Source organism: Heloderma suspectum, chromosome 1 (genome assembly GCF_057233095.1).
Source record: "Heloderma suspectum isolate Gila_16-S chromosome 1, 16-S_ref, whole genome shotgun sequence".
Lineage (NCBI taxonomy): Eukaryota > Metazoa > Chordata > Lepidosauria > Squamata > Helodermatidae > Heloderma > Heloderma suspectum.
Window position 1 is genome coordinate 414102063 of NC_139458.1, and position 19955 is coordinate 414122017.

Below are 19955 nucleotides of genomic sequence, written 5' to 3' on the forward strand. Positions count from 1 at the left end.
ATACAGTAGCAACTATGCTATAAACTAGTGCCCCTGCCCAGGTCTTCCATGCTTTCCAATTCCAAGTAAAAAGCTCTGTTCTTTTTAGATTTTTCATTGAAATAAGGCAGAGGTGGAGAAGCTCAGGCCTGGGGACCAAATCCACCCCTCCTGGGTTCCTCAGATACCCCTTCCCTTTCCCCTGGCCCAACTACCTTTCCCCAACTACTGATAATTTGGTGGTTTCCCAGCTTTTGTACAGTTTTTTCCTCCTTCTAAAAAACGTTGAAATGCCTCTCCTAAGGCTTAGTTACTGGTACTAAGGGCTTTAAGCAAAAATATGCCAGTATTTTGCCTCACCTCTTTTCCCTTCAGCCCTGCCCACCATGGGAATGTGGCCCCCAAGAGCGTCTCCAAAATGGAATTTGGCCCTCCAGCTGTAAGAGGTTCTGCACTCTGAACTATGGACAAGGGAAAGGGAATATTACCTGTAGTTATGGTTGCCTTTGGGATCTGTCATATTATAAAAGATAATTGAAGGAGAAAAGCATCATTCTATACTTTGTACTCTGGGATTTCCTATACCACTGAAAGTGATCCCATGCCCACTTCATGGAAGGAGAAGGAGCTCCAATGCACCTACTCCATGCATGAGCCCTCTTCTTAGGCTATGGCTTTTAAATTGGATTTGTGCTCTTGCTAGTAGGTTATGGGTTAAAATATTCATAATTTAATCTTCAGCTGGATCTGTTCAGCACAAAGGAAAGAGTCTCCCGTGCTTCTTCAAGCCGAAGTGATTAGGCTAATAATATTTTTTTAAACTGCACAAGCCTTAAACCTCAAACTAAAAGCTATGGAATAAGTTACTACTTGGGGTTTAGCTATTTTAAGGACCTAAGATTATTAATGTGGGGTTTCCAGAAAGTTTCCCAGTGCCCTAAATTGATTGGGATCTAATTTAGAATGTTTGACTGGTATTTAGTAAATAAAAGTACACCTTGTTTAATTTTATAGGCTGTGTAAACATCTCAAAACATTTTTTTAGTAGACAAAAATATTTGTACTGAACATTTGATTAAGAATAACACACTTAAGAATGCAATCCTAGGAATCTTTACTCAGAAGTCCCAGTGAGTTCAGTGGGGTTTACTCCCAAGTAAGTAGGCATATACCTTAATGTGCCTCCCCACACACACCAGTGGAATTTCTCTAAAAAATACCTGCGGCAGCATTAGCTTCCACAGAAAGCACATCTGTAACAGAGCTGGTCTGCAACTAAATGAACACTTGTTTCAAGTTCACAAAAAAGCAAACTGCAGAAACCCTAGTTTCATAGCTAACATGAAATAGTCTGCATTCCAGTGTCGAAGATTAGACTTTAAGCATCCAGAGAAGTGGAAATGTTTACTCACTAGTTATTAGCCAGGCTGTTTACTTATGCCAACCTATACCTGATAAGCTTGGGCTTTGATCTTGGAAATTTGAGTGTCAAGTCAGCTGAGAAGCAGGAAGCTCATCTAATATCCCATGTTAGAAAGGATCTCCTCTCATGTCAATTTTTAAAAAGCCGCTCTTGCTTAAGTTATATCAACCTCCATTGTTCCTACTGCCCCATGGCAACAAGTGATCGTGCTCTATATATTTCTACATTCCTTTAATAAAAATGGTTTTGTTATAATAACATCTTCAAGGAAGAAGGTTTTTTTTCAATTGCGTACTCCAGAGAAAGTACACTGCAAGTGTAACAAAACAGAATTTCAGCAGAATCGACAAGAAGGACTTCATGTTGAATCCAATTATATTGTTCTGCTCATCAGAAGCAGTTCCATAAGTAGAACTGGGAGAAGAGAGACTCCTCTTCCTTCCACAGCCCCCTGCATGCCCTCAAAATTTGTTCCTGAGGGCTGGAAAACCCTCCAGAGCAGGTTTTCAGGTGGGCTATAGGGGGAGGAGAGTGGGGGAAAGTCCAGCCCTACTTTCAAATTTCCACTACCACAATGTTGGATTTAAGCCATTTTTCTCTCTTTCTCATAATACTAGAACATGGGGTCATCCCATGAAGTTGATTGGTGGGAGATTCAAGGCAGATAAAAATACTTCTTCACACAGCGCATAGTTAAAACTATGAAATTTGTTACCAGAAGATGTAGCGATGGCCACCAATTTGGATGGCTTTAAATTCTAGTACTGTTCTTGTATTAAGATGAAATATTGCCAGTTTTTTTTAAAGGCTTGCACACTGCATTATTAAACTGTGCAAATTACTGACATAGGGCAATGCCACTGAAATAAAACACTGAGCAATATTTGTATAAATGTTTAATGCTCCTTTAGATACCAGAAGAGATCAATGGCAATAAAAGGTTTTCCAGAACAGATGGTCACCTCTTATGTTTAAAAACTAAAGGCCATACCTTTGGGTGTGTACAGGGCAAAGAAAAACCCTACTAGGCACTAGAACACCCAAGCTTCTAGAAATGTTATGCTGATGCCTAGAAAATGGAGGTGTTTCACATACCGTTACAGAGAGAGGGTTCTCCAAAACTGTGATGCCTATGAATTCAAAGCATTTTCAGACACAGGGGAGGGGGGTCAAGTCTTCTGTTCTAGTAAGAGTTACATAGCACCTTGCTTGCAAAATAATATAAATAAGTCACAAAACTCATAGCAGGCACAGTGCAGAGACCCAAAAAAACTCAAATGATATAGCAAGACAGAGGTCACTTAGTATTAGAACTCACTTTAGACCATAGGTGGGACAGGCAGTTCCAAGACAATACAGAAACAGCCAATCCAACGAAGTACATTGGAAACTATTCTTGTTACTGGAAAGGAACAATCTATGTTCCTCTCTGCTTCAACCATATGTCTTTGGCAGCAAAGACACTAGGGTAGCCTTGCCCAATCCAGTGCCCTCCAGTAATGTTGGACTACAACTCCCATCATGGCCATGTTGGCTGTGCTGATGGTAGCTGCAGTCCAACATATCTGGAGGGCACCAGATTGGACAAGGCTGCCCTAGGGAATGCTCCAACTCCCCTGAAAGGATCCTGCTATTCCCCCATCAGTCCCCTGTCTTGCCAGCCAAGAGATTTGTCTGATGTGCATCTGTTATTTATCATCTTTAACACATCAGAATGTGTTGCCTTATTGCATCTTAGGAAGCAGATGGCATATATTAATAACAATGGCAGTAGAATGTTCTATTAATTAAGAGCAAAAGGCAAGGTACAGCTGGTGACAAGAGGGGGGTACTAAGTATTGGATCACAGTCAGACACAATCTCCTTGGAGTTCTTTGTCTCATTAATTTGGATGTGCAACTTACATCCCTCAGACCAATTTCTTGGCCAATGAATACTAGTCAGCTTCCAGCCCTTGCTGCAGAGGAAAAGAGCTGATAAGTAGTAAACTAAATGACGGCCACTTAAAATGAAAGGCACTACGGTAGAGTATGTTTCACTTGCTCCAAGAGTATTCACAGCATACTCCATTCTTAAATATTCATGTACTGGATGTTTGTGATGGTCATGCCCCATGGCAAATTTATCTGAAATAAGCCGCTCTGAGCCACAGACTTCTTGTACTTGGTCCATACATTTGCAGCGCAGTCCCATCCCTTTTGAACTCACTGACTTTGAGAAGTAGCTCAACTATGAGGCAGGTAGCCCCATCCACAAACATTCCTATCTTCCCTTGACTAGACTAATAGCTTCATCCTACAGCAGCTTTCCCCAACCTGGTGCCACCTAAGCTAGGGACAGGTGAGGTCAAGCAGTGGAAAGGTTAGTGAATCCATCAATACCATTATCTGTGGGGAAGAAGAGAAAGGGAAGAGCTGCATTGTTGCAATTTTTAAAGAGCTGAATCACAAACCCTTCTTATCTATCAGGAACTATTTATCACTAATTGGCGTTACTAACTTTCAGTACTTATTGGACTGACATATGACTGGAACAGAACTAGTGTGATTATTCATTGCTTTAATAATTATGAATAAGCTCCTACATAGTACATAGTGGGAGGCAATTTAAACACAGCATGAGTGAATGGGAGAAGCTAAATCCTTTTCCCACTTGAAACTGCTTTTTAAAGAGTCATTTTTGCCTGGCAGGATTATTTTTAAAACTCCACCAAGAGAAAAATGGTTTAAACAGTTTTGGAGGGAAAAGCATCGGGGGGGGGGGGGGTCATCTTGCCACTCCCATTCTGCTCCTTAAATCCCATGCATGCTGCTTTATTCATCCTCCTACCTCAATTTTCACCTTGCTGTGACCTGATGGAAGGGCTGGTGCTGAGAAAGAAATGGGTCACACCACTGGCTCTTCTGAGAGAGCAGCTGAATTTGATTCCTCCCCTCCCTGAACTGTTCCATTCATTATAAGAACCATCATGTAATTTTAAGAACCACCATGTAACTTTTAAGAACTGGTGATTGACTTCCTCTTCCCTCCTCATCCTTTTTTCCTTTTGTGTCATGCAGTCAGGGACTGTCTTGTTTTTATTGATCATATGTAAGCTGCTCTGGGAGCCTTTTGGCTGAAGAGTGGGATAAAAAATATTTAAATAAATAAATAAATCCCTAGTAGTAGTAGTATGCCATTTTTCCACATAACCATGCCCAACGCAGCTCAAAACACAAAAATACATAGTTGCGATGAACACTCTAATACCATTTCATTTTGAAACATTCCAACAATCTAAACAAGGAATTCATTTCAATAATACTATTATAAGATGTTAACCTTCATTACAAATAGACGTTTGCAAGGAACGACAACCCAGATTATGACCTGGTTTTCATGTGACAACAACCCAGAGTATGGGCTGAGTATGGGTTGTTGTTGAATCATAGGTTACATGCGAACCCTGCACTGCGGTTTAACTATGAACTGTTAACCACAAACAACCCAGGAAGAGAAGCTATGGTTTGTTGTTGGGCTGGGAATCCTGGATTGTTCACGGTTAACAACCCGTAGTTAAACCATAGTGTAGGGTTCACATCTAAGGACAACCCACGATTCATTGACAACCCATACTCAGGGTTACCATGTGTGAACCAGGCCTATATCAATTGGTAATACTGATCAATTGTTAGAATAGTGCCAAGTGCTATTCCTCAAAAGTGCCAAGTTCAGGAAGTAGCAATGGTGACGCGAGGTCAAGCAGTGCAAAGGTGATAATCCCTCACATGCCCCTCTCCCACTCTGGAGCAGTTCAAGGTTCCAACAGTACCAGGGAAGGGATGTTCAGTCCCTTCATCTGTGTTCTGGATGTTCCTGCTGCTTCTAAATACGTGACCAAGCACCAGTGTTCTACTGGACCTCAGGAGGGAAGAGATGGGCTGCACTAGAAAATAGGCCTCTTGGCATTCCTGCCTCCTACCCAGCACTGGGCAATACACAGATGGCTATTAATACATTTCAAACAGGAGTCACTATACTGGTGGCACTCCACCAGTTATAGTGTTTATTTATATATGCAACCTTCCCTCTCCAACGTTTGCAAAGCAAGCACCTTCATGATCAAAAACTGGTGAGTCCATGAATACAAAACAGATACCATAGCTGTAAGTTTAAGAACAAAACTCAACAAGAGCAGAGGGCATAATGGGTTGGATCCAAACTAAGTTAGGTGAATTAGCCCCATTGAAATCCATGAGACAAGTTAGTTATGACTTAAGTCTCATTCATTTCAATGGGTACTAAGTGCAACTAACTTAGCAACAGCTTTTTGCCTTTAGCCCAATAAAATCCATGAGTAGGGATTAAAAGGGGGCTTTCTTATAAAGAATTAAAATGCAGTTTATATGGTGAAATAAAGACTGCTTGCAAGTGATTTTACTTAAAAGTCTGCAAGAAGAACATGGGGCAAGATGTCTTATGCCTTTCTCCATATTCTGTGCTATGAGGAATAAGACAGAAGAGTTGTTTTAGGTGAGCAGAAGTCACTCCATAGTGCATTGCAGAGAGATCTTTGTTACTCCTACATAAAGCTTCTTTCCCATGACTCTGACAAAGCAGCCGACAGTGACAGTGCTAATTAGCACAAACAAAAGGTGCATCTGTGCAAACTGCTTCTTAACTAGGCTGTTTTTAAAGTCAGATAGCAAGCAGTGCCCAAGAACAGCTTTTTAGGCATAAAAGAAGTAGAGCTACAGTTTTGAATATCGTTTCTTCAGGCACACAGGGTCATACCCACAGACACATTCAGAGTACTAATGTCTAGCTTCGGCATGTAAACAGAACTGAAAACAACAAACAGTTTCATTTAACTGAATGAGAATGCATATTCCAGCTGAATGCTTTTCAAAACCAAGTTTTCTACGTGTTCAGTAGTGTGCCAAACATGCAGTACTGTGCAAGAGCGTGTATGTGAAGGAATATTTATGAATACGGGCAAACCTACAAGCCTTCTGAAAGCAAAGCTGAAGCCTCACCTTGCCCAGGAACTATGGGCAGGTATAACAGACTCCTGTTGCAGCATGGCCAAGAAACGAGGGGGGGGGGAGGAGGAGAGATGTCTTGGACGGTTAGCAAAATGCAGGGAGAGAGAAGTTCTTACCCTGTGCCACCTAGCCAATAGAAGCATGGAATACTACTTATGTAACTAGGCATAAGAACACCACCCTCCTATTGCTTAAGTGTCCACAAAGTAACAACTCTCAAAATCCATTTAAGAGTCATGTTTCCAACATTCCTTCCCCTCCTACTGTCATTATGAAATGCACCACACAAAAAGAGAAGAAAAGGGCTGAGGGGAAAGCATAAGGAAGAGGAGGCTCTACTAAGGTAAAACCAAAAAAAGTAGTATTAAGAGGAGATAACTCTAGCCTTACCCGCTTTCACAAAATTTTAAAAGAATCCCTACATTATTGTTTGTCCTCTTGAGGCTTCAGCAATAAGGAAGGACACTAATATAAATCTTGATATTATTATATTAAGATATTGCCAAGTTAAGTATTAAATTGAAAGGAATTATATAGATAATGTTGCTGAGTAGTCTACACTTCGGTATGTCTAAAACATTATCAAAAAGTGACAACACTGTAAAGACATTGGTATGAACATGCCAAACACTGCAAAACCAAAACTACATCATTGATACAGCAGAAACCAGGCAGCATTACAAAACCAGCTGACAAAAGATATTCAGATAAAAGATATTGGGTTAGATCCAGATTTAGTTAGTTCTACCTCGCTTCCACTGAAATCAGTGTGAAAAGTTAGCCAAGACTAAGTTAAATCTCAAGTACTTCAATAGGAACTAAGTGCAATTAACTCATTATTAGCAAACAAGTACTACATACTTCCTGAATCCTGGCTATTAAATCAGGGGAGGGGGAAGTAGACACCACACCATAAGCAAATGTACAGAGCAGGTAGCCACAACAAAGGACTTTAGAAAAGGAGTAAACTCTTAGAAAACTGGGCAGAGGCGTGTTGTTGGGTATAGCTGGGGTGGAGGGAGCCCTGTGTCTTTTAGACCTGGCCCTGGATCTGCTGCTAGCTGCTGAGATAATGGGGGGGAGTCAATTGTTAGCACTACTGATCAGCTGTGTGGTGGAAGCACTTCTTTTTTAAAACACTTAAGCAAAGGCAAGCAGGCAGCTGATCTCAGCTACTGTTCTCCACACACTGTATGTCAGGGTGGAAACTGAGCCGATAGAGCCCCAGAGCAGTTCTGATTCTGAGGAGGATCAGCAATCCATGGGAGAGGAGCCAGCTCATCCCTCACAGGCACAACAGCTGGCAGAGATTCCTCCTGCCGGCATTCCTGAGATAGATAGTGACCCTGGCAGTGAGAGAGTGCGGGAGAGGGGCTTGCTAGACCCTCGATGCAGACGCAGGGAGTGATGGAGGGCGTGGAAAGGAGGCGTAGCACCCGTTTGGCGCGCAAGTAATGGCTGCGTCCCGCGGACCCAAGGGAAAGAGGGAGGATCTCTCCCTAGCCCATAAATTCAGGGTCTTCAAGTGATTCTCCTCCAAACGGGGATCAACTGCCTACTAGGAGCATAGGCTACTCTGCTGTTCATTGCTTAGTCCCTGGTGATTAGCATCTGAAAGAGTCATTAAGTTGTAAAAGGATTAAAGCCTTGAAAAGAATCCTTTCATCTGTGTCTTGAGTTGGAGTGTACTGAAAGAGGCAGCTAGGGCGCTCCTGACACTGTACACTGAAACATATGGTGGGAGAACAGTTTCTTTTTCCTTTGGATTGAATTTTGGGGAGAAAGGATGTGATGATTAAGGAATGGAGGTAATTGAAGATAATTTGATTTTAGAGCAGGTTTAGATGGGAAATTAATTGGGTAAATTAACTGAACTGATTTGGGCATGCTGGAGGTGCAAATATTTTTATTTGAAAATGAATTTTCAAATTTATTGAAAAAGTCATTTGGGGTCACTTGACCAGGAAATTAATTAGCTTATTGTCTGTGAAATGTAAATACTAGTCACTATTTTAAAATGTGAATGTATGCATATACATTAGCATTTGCATATTTTATGCAATTTTGTGTCTATGGGCCAAGGCTCAAGATCTCTTAAGTACCTAGCCAGGTCCGTGACTGGATCCCAATTCAACTCCACACACACACACACACACACACTACAAACAGTAGCCAAAGCTGTGCATACACAGTCCCAGTCAGACACTCACAATAGCGCCAGTCAGGCTTTTGGAAGGAGACATTAGGGGCGCAATCCTATGCATGTTTAGACCGAGAAAAGGCTTACAACTTCCAGCATTCCCCAGCCAGTTTTGCTGGCTGGGGAATGCTGGGAGTTGTAAGCCTTTTCTCGGTCTAAGCATGCATAGGATTGCACCCTAAGTTTAGCTTCCCACTCCTGTCCCAAACAGCTGACTGGCACTACTGAACATATCTAATGGGCTGTGCACATGAAAATGATCAGGCTGGAGGATCATGTGCACAACACTTGTCTGTGGGCAATTCCTCATTCATATAGGCCCTGTAGGTGGACTGGGACCTAGATCCACTCTTAAAATGTCATGAAGAAAGAGAAAAGAAAACCAGGATACACACTGGGAAATATATAAGGTCATATATACACTTCGAAGGAATTAAGACAGGGAGGGTTCCTTAACAAGCCAAAGTGCAAAATCATTTTACACAGGGATGAGCAATATCTCCAGATGTTGTTAGACTGCGATTCCCATCATCCCTCATTAGCTATGCTGGCTAAGGCTGATGGGCGTTGCAGTCCAACTACATCTGGAGGGCCTGTGACTTCGCAGTTAGAGAGAATTTCAGGAGGGAAATTGTTTTTGTAATGTTTGTTGGGGTATCAGTCCCAACAACTTCTAGTGCTCCCCCAAAATATTCAAGCTCAGATTTTGATGAGCCTTTATGCAAAGGGATTTCCACTATTATGGATCAGTCACTGAGAACACTGCTGTATATGCCTTTAATCTCCAAGCTTAGTTCATAGATAATACAAACACATGGATTTTTGTTTTCTATTATTAAAAAAATGATAAAAATATACACTTGAAGTACTCCCATGGTGAAAGATATCTGCCATTGGACATGGGAGAGAACTCTGCCCTTCTAACCACAGACCAAAAAGTAATAATTCTGTTTGTAAGGTATGAGTGTGGGGTTTGTTTTTAAAGAACACCTGATATTATGAAAATGACCTTTCTGCATTTGCCTCCATTAATTTAATGGGGTGCTAACTTTCAAGACCAATGTTACTTTGATCACTTAAGCAAGCAGAATGTGGAATGGAGTGGGAGTGAAGGTAACAGAGGGGGTGCCTGGGATGAAGCTCAGACAGAAAGCAGGCTGCACAGAAAGGCAGGCAAGAGGAGGCAGAAACTGAATAAAACTGGAGATATAGGTACAAAAGTCAGGAACAGCAACAGGCCTCTAAAATATTTTTACTTAATTTCTGTGAAGTATAGAAATGAAATAAATAAATAAAATACTTTTGCAGAGAAAGACATAACTGGAAAATACCAATTCACAATATTGGTATTCTATAGTAGAGTGTTTTTTTCATGTATAGTGAACCATTTCTTCCCCATCCCTGCAATTTACAGAGCAAGAAAAGGCTTTAGATCAGGAACTATATGCTGCAGAATCCAACATGCGGGTCATTTCTTTTTAAACCCTCCAGAAAAACTTTTATTCCTTGTTCACAGGCTGCATTTCCATCTTGACTCAAGAAAACACACTAAATTGAATATTACTTTGAAACGAATCACCACACTGGCCAATATGTGTGTGTCATGGAGGGGGGGAGGAAGAGGAAGTTGTTTTTTTCAGTAGAGCCTATTGAGATACCTTTATGACAACACCACCACTCTCCTCCTCCTCCTCCAGCAAGCCACGGAAAGGATTGCAAGGAAAGGGCTGTTAGCAAGGCAGTGTGAAAAAGGGAGGATTAGGTCTCTCATTCACCTCAAAGTATGCCTTTATCACAGACATCTCTAAGACTAGTTTAACATAGCCCTTTCTTCACAAGAGCAATGCATTCAAAGCCCACAGTTGCTTAAAACCCAACAGGTGGGGAAACAGTACCTTTACTTTGTTGTAATAAGGTTCACACTGGTGGAGCTACACTCAGCATGCTTATGGCCAATCAATATCAGAGAGCTACATAAACTCCAACCTATCAACATGACAAATCATTAACAGCTATATTGTACATTCTTGCATGAACTCATTGTCAAGGGCCGTTATTTGCTACAAAACTACTGTAAATGGTATGTTATTTGCACAGCATCACATTGGACACAGCAGATATAAAAATTAGATTGTTAAAAAAGTGAGGATGTTACCTTAATGGGTTTAAATGGGAGTTTGTCTGGATCATAGATTGCTTTTCTGTAAGCGCTGAAGTGGAAGCTACACTGTTTGGTCTAGTATTAATGTATCAAACTACAGTGAAGACAGCAAACAAAAGCAGGAAAAGAGATAAACCTTTTGCAGCCTTTAAGACAGAGCTAGATAACCTGATGCCCTCCAGATGTTTTGGACTATACTTTCCATCATCCCCAACCATTGGCCATGCTGGCTGGGCCTTACGATAGTTGCAGTCCAACAACATCTGGGGGGCACTAGGTTGCCTACGTCTGCTTAAGTTTTATAGAAATACTTAAAGCAGGACTGGGAAACATGTGGCCATCCAGATGTTGTTGGACTGCAACTTGCATCATCCCTTACCACTGGCTATGCTGGCTAGAACTGATGGGAAATACAGTCCACCAACTTCTAAAGGGCCATGCATTCCCCATATTTTTTAAGCAGATAGGGCAAACATTATCTGAAATTAAAAAATATTTTCAAAACTTAAGTTCTGTGACCCAAAGTTTGCTAGTTATTACATTATACAGCTCAAATAAAACATGGCCATTTTTCCAGACACCTTTAGAATTCACACCCATGCGAACAAAGAAAGTGTAACATGAAGAATGCAATATTCCACTGCTATGAACATTAGCCAAGCCTCAGCCCTACACCACCCTGCAGATGTTACCTCCGGTGAAAGGGTAGCATAAGGGCCACTTTTACAACTTAACAGCCACCTTACTTCAAAGGTTTCTGCCATTCCATCCAGCATGCCCACATTGCTGCCCTATAATTTAACTAATCACACCAGCTTCATTTTCATGCATTTCCACTGTTCTTTTATGAGTTATTCTTGTACTTGTGCTTACTTGCCCATGGCATTTATTTTGAGAAACAGCTTAATATTTAAGTACTTTAGAAATATAATGCATTCAGCCACATGGTGCATTTTTCTGAATTTAATGGATATAATGTAAACACAGAGTCTTAAAACAACCCCCCAACCTAGCAGACAGCAGTTAACGTTTTCCTGAAAACAGTAGAACAGGGGAAGGCAACTTGGTGCCCTCCAGATGTTTTGGACTACAATTCCTATAAACTCTAGCCAGTATGGTCAATGGGCAGGGATTATGGGAGTTGAAGTCCAAAGTATCAGTTGGTTCAGATTATACACATAATACACATTTCAGTACATTTCATGGCTCTGCTGAAATTCAACTGCTAACATGGCTCATATATTTGCATCATTTCATTGTAATATCTATTTTATAAGTACTGTGGACCCGATCCAGCCAATGTTCAAATCTCAAGTTTCACTGATTTCAATTAACAAGTTAAGCATGTCCTTAACTCTCTCCCAATGAAACGAATGGGACTTAATAGTACTTAGCACTCGTCTTCATTTGATTTGTTATATATCCAGCCAAACTAAAAAGTTACAAAATTAAAATACTAAAATTTAACACAGTTGACTTTTGCTTTAATTTCCAGAGGGCTAGTCAGGTTAGTCTGGTGCAGCAAAAACAACACAGAGTCTTCTAGCACTTTAAAGACTAAGGGAGCAATCCTATCGGGATAGGTGGCCACCTCCGAATTTGGAGGCGACTGCCTATCCAATGCAGGGTGGGCAGAGAGGACAGGGGAATCTTCTCCTCCATGTTTCGGTTGGTCTGGTGCAGCAAAAACAACACAGAGTCTTCTAGTACTTTAAAGACTAAGGGAGCAATCCTATCAGGCTAGGTGGCCACCTCCAAATTTGGAGGCGACTGCCTATCCAATGCAGGGTGGGCAGAGAGGACAGGGGAATCTTCTCCTCCATGTTCCAACCACCCTGCATTCACGGCTAGATGGCCGATTTCAGCTAGCTAGCTGCGGGACCTTGGAGCAGGGCCAGGGGGGAAGCCAGACGATGCATAGGAAGCATCGTACCAGCACTTCTGCAATACCCACCCCTGGAAACGCCCCCTTTTGCCCCACTCTCTGCTGCTTTTCCAAGCACGGAGCCCAGGGATGATCTGTGCTGCCTACAAGGCAGCGGGGAGGGAAGGCAGTTTTCCAGGAACTGACCTCAGAGCACAGGCTCAGAGGTCGATTCCCAAAAATGAACAATCCTATGGCTGTCTAGCCACTGCCTAGCAGCCATAGGATTGCGCCTTAACACATGTATTATGGCATAAGCTTTTGTGAAGTGGGCTATAGTCTATGAAATCTTATGCCATAATAAAGTTGTTAAAGGTGCCACAAGACCATTTAACTAACCTTAATTACTTTGTGCCCCTTGCTGAAAGCTGCCCCTGCTGAAGGCTGCCTCTGCACTGTTTATCCTAGACCAGTGTTTATCCCATAATCCCTGACCATTGACCATGCTGGCTGGGGTTTATGGACTACAACTTCCCTAAGCCCCAGCCAGCATAGCCAATGGTTAGGGATTATGGGACTTGTAGCCCAAACATCTGGAAAGCACTGCCGTACAAGGTTGCCTACCCCTGCCCAAGACCATGAGATATTAATCCCAGTTTAGGCTGATGGACCACTCCTAATTCCTTATTTCTAAAGTATTAAAAGTGAGATAGCAAATTTCTAATACGATAAAACATACAACTGCCCTTTTATGGACATGACATTCTTTACACACACCAATTGAGATGCTTATGATAATGCAGTCCCCCATTACCAGGTATGCACACTCTGGTATTTAAGGTAACAGCTAATACATTTAGCTTGGAAAAAAGGAGGGTAAAGGGAGACATGATAGAGGCCTACAAAAGTATGCATGGTCTGGAGAATGTGGATAGGGAGACATTTTCTCCCTCTCTCAAAATACTAGAACCCGGGGTCATCCTATGAAACTGATTGGTGGGAGATTCAGGACAGATAAAAGGAAGTACTTCTTCACACAGCACATAGTTAAACTATGGAATTTGCTACCACAGGATGTAGAGATGGCCATCCATTTGGATGGCTTTAAAAGGGGGTCGGACAAATTCCTGAGGAAAAGGCTATCAGTGGCTACTAGTCTTGATGGCTATGTGCTACCTCCGGTACCAGAGGCAGTAAGCCTATGTACACCAGTTGCTGTGGAACATGGATGAGAGGGTGCTGTTGTGCTCATGTCCTGCTTGTGGGTTCCTGGTTGACAGCTGGTTGGCCACTGTGTGAACACAATGCTGGACTAGATGGACTCTTGGTCTGTTCCAGCATGGCTCTTCTTATGTTCTTATCATATTGCTATTAAAAACTTGAGAATTAAGTCAGTGATGATGCAATGTTTAAATTACTACAGCTTTTAGTTGTTCAACTAGCCCAAATGTAGAATCAAGATATACTTAATGGAGTATATTTCTTAAATTTTCAAGTGTAGTTAGCTGGTTATTCTGTAAATCAGGGTGAGCAGAAAGTAGGTCTCTAGATGCTTTGGACTTCAGCTCCCAGCAGTCCTGACCACTGGCCATGCTGGCAGGGGCTTCTGGGAGTTGAAGTCGAAAACATCTGGAGATCTATCTTCCGCCCACTCCTATGTTTAAAAATGGGTATGCTCAGGTTATATTCAGTTTTATCACATACCACGTATGAACTTCAGTAAATGCCGCATGGTCCAGTTTTGTTTTATTTGTGACAAAAATTGTTGGCAGGCAAACATTGTCTGTGCTTTATAAGGAGAATATAACTTTTAAACTTTGGATAAGGTTTAAGTCTGGGGTAAGCGGCATTTCACGATGAGAGTTGTTTTTTAACATGAGAACGATGCCTACTCATCAACTTTGTCCTTGTGAGGCCAGCAATACGAATGAATACATGTAACTTAATCCGCCAGTTTGTCTGGACCAAACACTTCTAGCTCACATCAGCTATAATAATGTTTAGGAGTTTAAAACAGGCAGCAACATTTAATTACTTGTTGCTTGCTACTTTGATGAATTCACTCCCAAGGAGCATATACTCTGTTTTCTAAGAGATTTTCTTAGACTGGGAATTCTAAAGGATTACCTATTCTTAGGTTGCAACCCTACAGCCAGTTTCCTCGGAATAAGTTCCACTGAATTCAGCGGCACTTACTTTTGAAGAGATATCCATAGGACTGTGCAGACAGAGTTTACCATAAATACTTGCTCTATTAGTAATATGAACCAGCATGCTCAACCCCCTGTCTTCAACTTAATATTATTATTTTCACTTTAACCAAGTTGTGATAAATGTAAAGGCAAAACATTGCAAGACCTATAATGCTTTTATTAAAATTCTTGGTAACCTGAAACCAAGATACTTCCTAGAGACCATTATTGCTTACAAAACATCCATATGTCCTTCATGAAACAGAACTGCTTTTGTGCATAAAATGTAAAGAAACATTATTTGAAAAAAGAAGAAAAACCCTTCATACCAAACTTCATCCGAGTCTCTGACCTTACTAGTTCTGGGACTGATGTAGTTATAATGCTGTCTGCAGCTTAGCAATGCATTTGGAATAATAAGCCTGAAGAAACTGCTGCATTAGATGGCTACAACAGACACGAAAGGAACATAGTAGTAAGGGGGAAAGCAGCAATTCTGCAAGGAGCTATCATTAATGACAATAAACTCCATAGAGACAAAATATTTTAAAGCCAGAGTAGTATTCACTTTTAACCTAGACATATAGTGGATATCACTGCTCTGAAATATTCAGAACAAATGTTGATCTATTGAAATTAGTAAGGTGAGATGACTTAGATATGAATTTATAAACTTAGTTGCATGAAGAAAACAAGGCCTGTTTCCTTAAACAAACACCAATCTTACAATAAAGTCAAGATTTAAATATTCCTAGCCTTCACAGCAGCAGAAAAGTATCAGGACTAAAAGAGGTCTATAAAGATTAAGGAATCAATGAGCAAACCCCAAAACTTGCATTTGCATAAATTATTTAAGAAGGGCTGTTTATTCACTTAACAGAGAAGCTCAGGGATTGCAAGGGTCTTCTACAACCAAAGTGAATCCCAGAAAGGGTAATCAGCAAGACTATGAAATCAAAACTTGGCCAGTGAACTTCTTTAACAAAATGTTTTTGCCTCCTCAACACGGGTTCATCCCACCCAATATTCCATCTACAGCTGTGGTGCTCTAATTGCCTCCAGAAAAGAAGTACTCCTAAGGGTGAAATCCTATGCAAGTTTAGACAGAAAAAGTCACACTTTTGAATACTTTTTTTCTGTTTAAACATGCATAGGATTTTGCCCTTAGTAGGGGGAAGTCTTCCTCATCTCCAAATAGTATACTGCTGAAGAACCTGAATTTTAAAATTATGTTTTCATAAAACCTTCAGATAAATATCAATGTGAATTTTAAATTCACAATAAACTCCCCAACTGTGCCAGAGGGTACATATTTCACTATATTAGGAACTGTAGCCTGACTATTATTTTGCACATGCTAAAGCCATAGATATAATGCGGCACAAACTTTCAGCAAAGGCCTCTCACTTCAAACACAACAGGCAACAATATTATTTTGCAGCAGCATCCAAGGAGGACTCTGGGAAACACCTAGGAAAACCATTAATTAATATGGAAGCAATGAAGAAAAGCTCCACTGCTAGGATTCTACAGTTTTGACAAATGTACTAATTTGGTGCAATTTTCACCTGCAGCAGTACAACATGGGAGTAAAGTTTTGTAGTGCTCTTCGGAGAAAGTGTGGGACAAAACTGTAATATACAGGGGGAAAAGGGCATTTCCTCTATCCTGCATTACCATACCAGATAATCCTTAAACATGTGAAGCAGCCCTCGGTCAAATTAATCCATCTTCTCCAAGATCTAAACTGCTGCAAGCTGCCCACTCAAGGATATCAAGAAACTGCACAGTGGCAACAGTTGCACAATATGCCAACCAGTGATTTGGCATACTCCTTGTTTGTATATATCTCTAACACAGAGACTTCACCCACAATCAGGTTCATGACCTTAGATCAACACCAGATAATAGGGATCTGTATGCCAGTCATTACATTATCAACTAGGAATGGAGGAATGATTCTCACATCTGCAATACTAGCTAATGCAGGATATAAAACTGTTCCATAAAGTAAGCTAAACACTGGAAGCTTATTGAAGACTGAATTGAAGTAATAAACTGTATAGGGTTAAACAGCTAGGTCCACCAAGGTATCACTGGAACTTTTTGATTTAAGACAATTTGGTCTTGTCAATTTTTGTGGGACTAGATTAGTTAGAACTAGTCTGTGAATCTGACAGTCAATGAAGTTAAGGTGTATTCCTAAAATCTACAGTTGACTCAAATTCAACAGATCCATCCCAAAGTTTGAGTCCCCAGCTTGTATCCTACAGATTAGATGGAAGCCTGTCAGAATGACTCCAGTAGTTTTAAACGCTCATTAATGGAGATGGTTGGGAACAAGAGGTTTGCAAAAAGTTCAAAAAATTATGAACTCTTTCCAACTTAAATTACTCCAATCAAAGACATTCTGTAACCTTACAATTCTTCCTCTTTGTGCCTCATCTATGACGAACCTAAACAAACGGTCTTCATACAAATGCCCTTGTCCTTGTGCAGAAGAGTGGCTGACAAGAGATAGGAATGTAATTTTACGTTTCTCTGAAAAGGCAACTAGCGTCTGCTTATTAAAACGAAAGGTATTGGCGTGTATTCCTCTCGTTCCCCCAGCCAGCCTAAACACACACGCACGCACGCTTATTGCCTGCCTGCCTGCCTGCCTCCTTGCAGCAGTTTCAAACCAGCACGTTAGGGGCAGCCAGAAGAAACGTTGCCTGGCTGCCCGCTCGAGAAAGATCCCCCTGTTCGGTCTGAATGGCACCGAGCAATTGGTGGGCTTGTGTCTGATGAAACCGAGGGTGGAGGGAAGTTAACTGCTGCGGCGGCGGGTGCAAAATCGAGAGGGATGGGCAGGGAGACGGGAATCCCTTTTTGGGGGACGCGAGGGGGTTTGTTTGAGGCTGGGCACCGAATGGCTGGGGAGAGACTCTCTGCGGCCACTTTCCACCTCCCTCCCTCCGGCGGACACAAAGAAGCGCCTTGAGCAGCGGCCGCTCTCCGCCGCGCGAACAGGCTCGCCCGCTCCCTCCCTCTTTCGCGCACCCAAAAACCGGAGAGTTCACACTTTCCGCCACGCCGATGACCCAGGAGAGCCACGCAGCCCGCCTCTGCTTCGGAGCCTGAGGCGGGCGGTGCGCGCGCGTTTTAAGCCCCTCGAGGCAGCGAGGAGGCACGACCGCCGGCCGCGCACGAGCGCGCCGCACTCCTAAACCGCCACCTCCCCGCTCTCGGCTGAAGCGCAAAGCGGGGCCGCGGGGCCCCACTCGAGCAAAATGGAAGGAAGGAAGGAAGGAAGGAAGGAAGGAAGGAGCCAACCCCCTCACGCCTCCCCCGCCGCCCCCCGGCCTGCGCTCGCCTCACCGGTGGCAGGCAAGGAGGGCGGACGAGCCAGTCGGCCACGGAAGGGCCCCCTGCCTCATCCCCACGCTCACCGAGGAACAGCAGGAGCTGGACCGCCCGCGCCACCTCCGCGGCCATCGCGGCTCTGCCCCTTCTGCTGCTCCCGGCCAGCTCCGGCCCTGGCACTCGCTCTCACTCCATGCTGCTCCGAAAGAGCCGCACGAGCCCCTTCGCCCAGGCCGGCCCAGCCCCGCTCCGCCCCTCACACGCCCGGGACAAGGAGGAGCTTCCGGCCGGCAGGAGCATCCCGCTCCGTGCGAGGCAGGCCGGAACCCATTCTCCCGTCCGCCTCCCCCGACTCGCTTGTGCCCCTCCGGCTCCGTCCGTCCGGATTACCTGCCCGGCTGGCGAGCGACCCCTATTGGCCTCGGCGGGCTTCCCGGAAGGAGGCCTGAAGCCACTTTTTACCTCACGGCGCGCGCGAGGCGTCCCAGACTGCAGTCTCGGGGACGGCTGCTTCGGTGTAATGATGCCTAGGCTGCAATCCGATGCTTGCCTAAGAGTAAGCCCCATTAAACTCAACGGGGCTTACTTCTGAGTAGGCTGGCGCTGCTAAACGTTCTTCTTTTACCCGTACTCTCTTCCCATCGATTCAGAGTCTATTTACACACAGGATTGCAGCTTGAGATCGACAGGCATATGGTCAAGGAACACCTCATTACTTTGAATGAGTTCAGATCTCCAGGGCCGGATGAACTGCATCCTAGAGTCATAAAGGAAGTAGCAGAAGAACTCTCAGAACCGCTGTCTGTTCTCTTTGAGAAATCATGGAGGACGGGGGAAGTGCCAGATGACTGGAGGAGGGCTAACGTTGTCCCTATCTTCAAAAAGGGTAAAAAGGAGGAACCTGGGAACTACAGAGCAGTCAGTCTGACATCAATCCCTGGGAAAAGTCTGGAGCAGATGATAAAGGAATCCATCTGGAAGCACCTTGAAAACAATGCCGTGATTACTCGAAGCCAACATGGATTTGTCAAGAACAAGTCCTGCCAGACAAATCTGATCTCATTTTTTGATCAAGTCACCTCCCTTGTAGACCGTGGGAATGCTGTAGACATCATATACCTCGACTTCAGCAAAGCTTTCGACAAAGTGCCCCATGATATCCCGATGAGCAAACTAGCTCAAAGTGGGCTAGATGAAACAACGATCCGGTGGATCCACAGTTGGCTACAGAATCGGACTCAAAGAGTGCTTATCAATGGGACCTTCACAAACTGGGGAGAAGTAACGAGTGGGGTATCGCAGGGCTCAGTCCTGGGCCCAGTGCTCTTCAACATTTTTATGAATGACTTGGAGGAGGAGGTGCAGGGAATGCTGATCACATTTGCAGATGACACAAAATTGGGCAGGATAGCTAATACTTTGGAAGACAGAAACAAAATTCAAAGTGATCTGGATAGACTGGAGCGCTGGGCAGAAAACAACAGAATGACATTTAATAGGGGTCAATGCCAAGTTCTGCACCTAGGAAAAAGAAACCAAATGCACAGTTACAAGATGGGGGACACGTGGCTCAACACCACTACAAGCGAGAAAGATCTTGGAATTGTTGTCGATCACAAGCTGAATATGAGCCAACGATGTGATGTGGCTGCAAAAAAGGCAAATGCTCTTTTGGGCTGCATTAATAGAAGCATAGCTTCCAAATCTCGGGAAGTACTAGTTCCCCTCTACTCAGCACTGGCTAGGCCTCATCTGGAGTACCGTGTC

At 43.0% G+C, this 19955-nt stretch overlaps 1 protein-coding gene across 1 annotated transcript in view; it reads right to left on the reverse strand.

Annotated features, from left to right (window-relative positions):
• The window catches only part of PTK7 (protein tyrosine kinase 7 (inactive)), a 128131-nt gene extending 109692 nt beyond the window's left edge, over nt 1-18439 (reverse strand). The window contains exon 1 of the mRNA XM_084829038.1: nt 18275-18439. Coding sequence (XP_084685164.1) covers nt 18275-18320 — 46 coding nt within the window. The 5' untranslated portion in view covers nt 18321-18439. The remainder of the gene's footprint in view (nt 1-18274) is intronic.
• Between the last annotated feature and the right edge of the window lie 1516 nt (nt 18440-19955).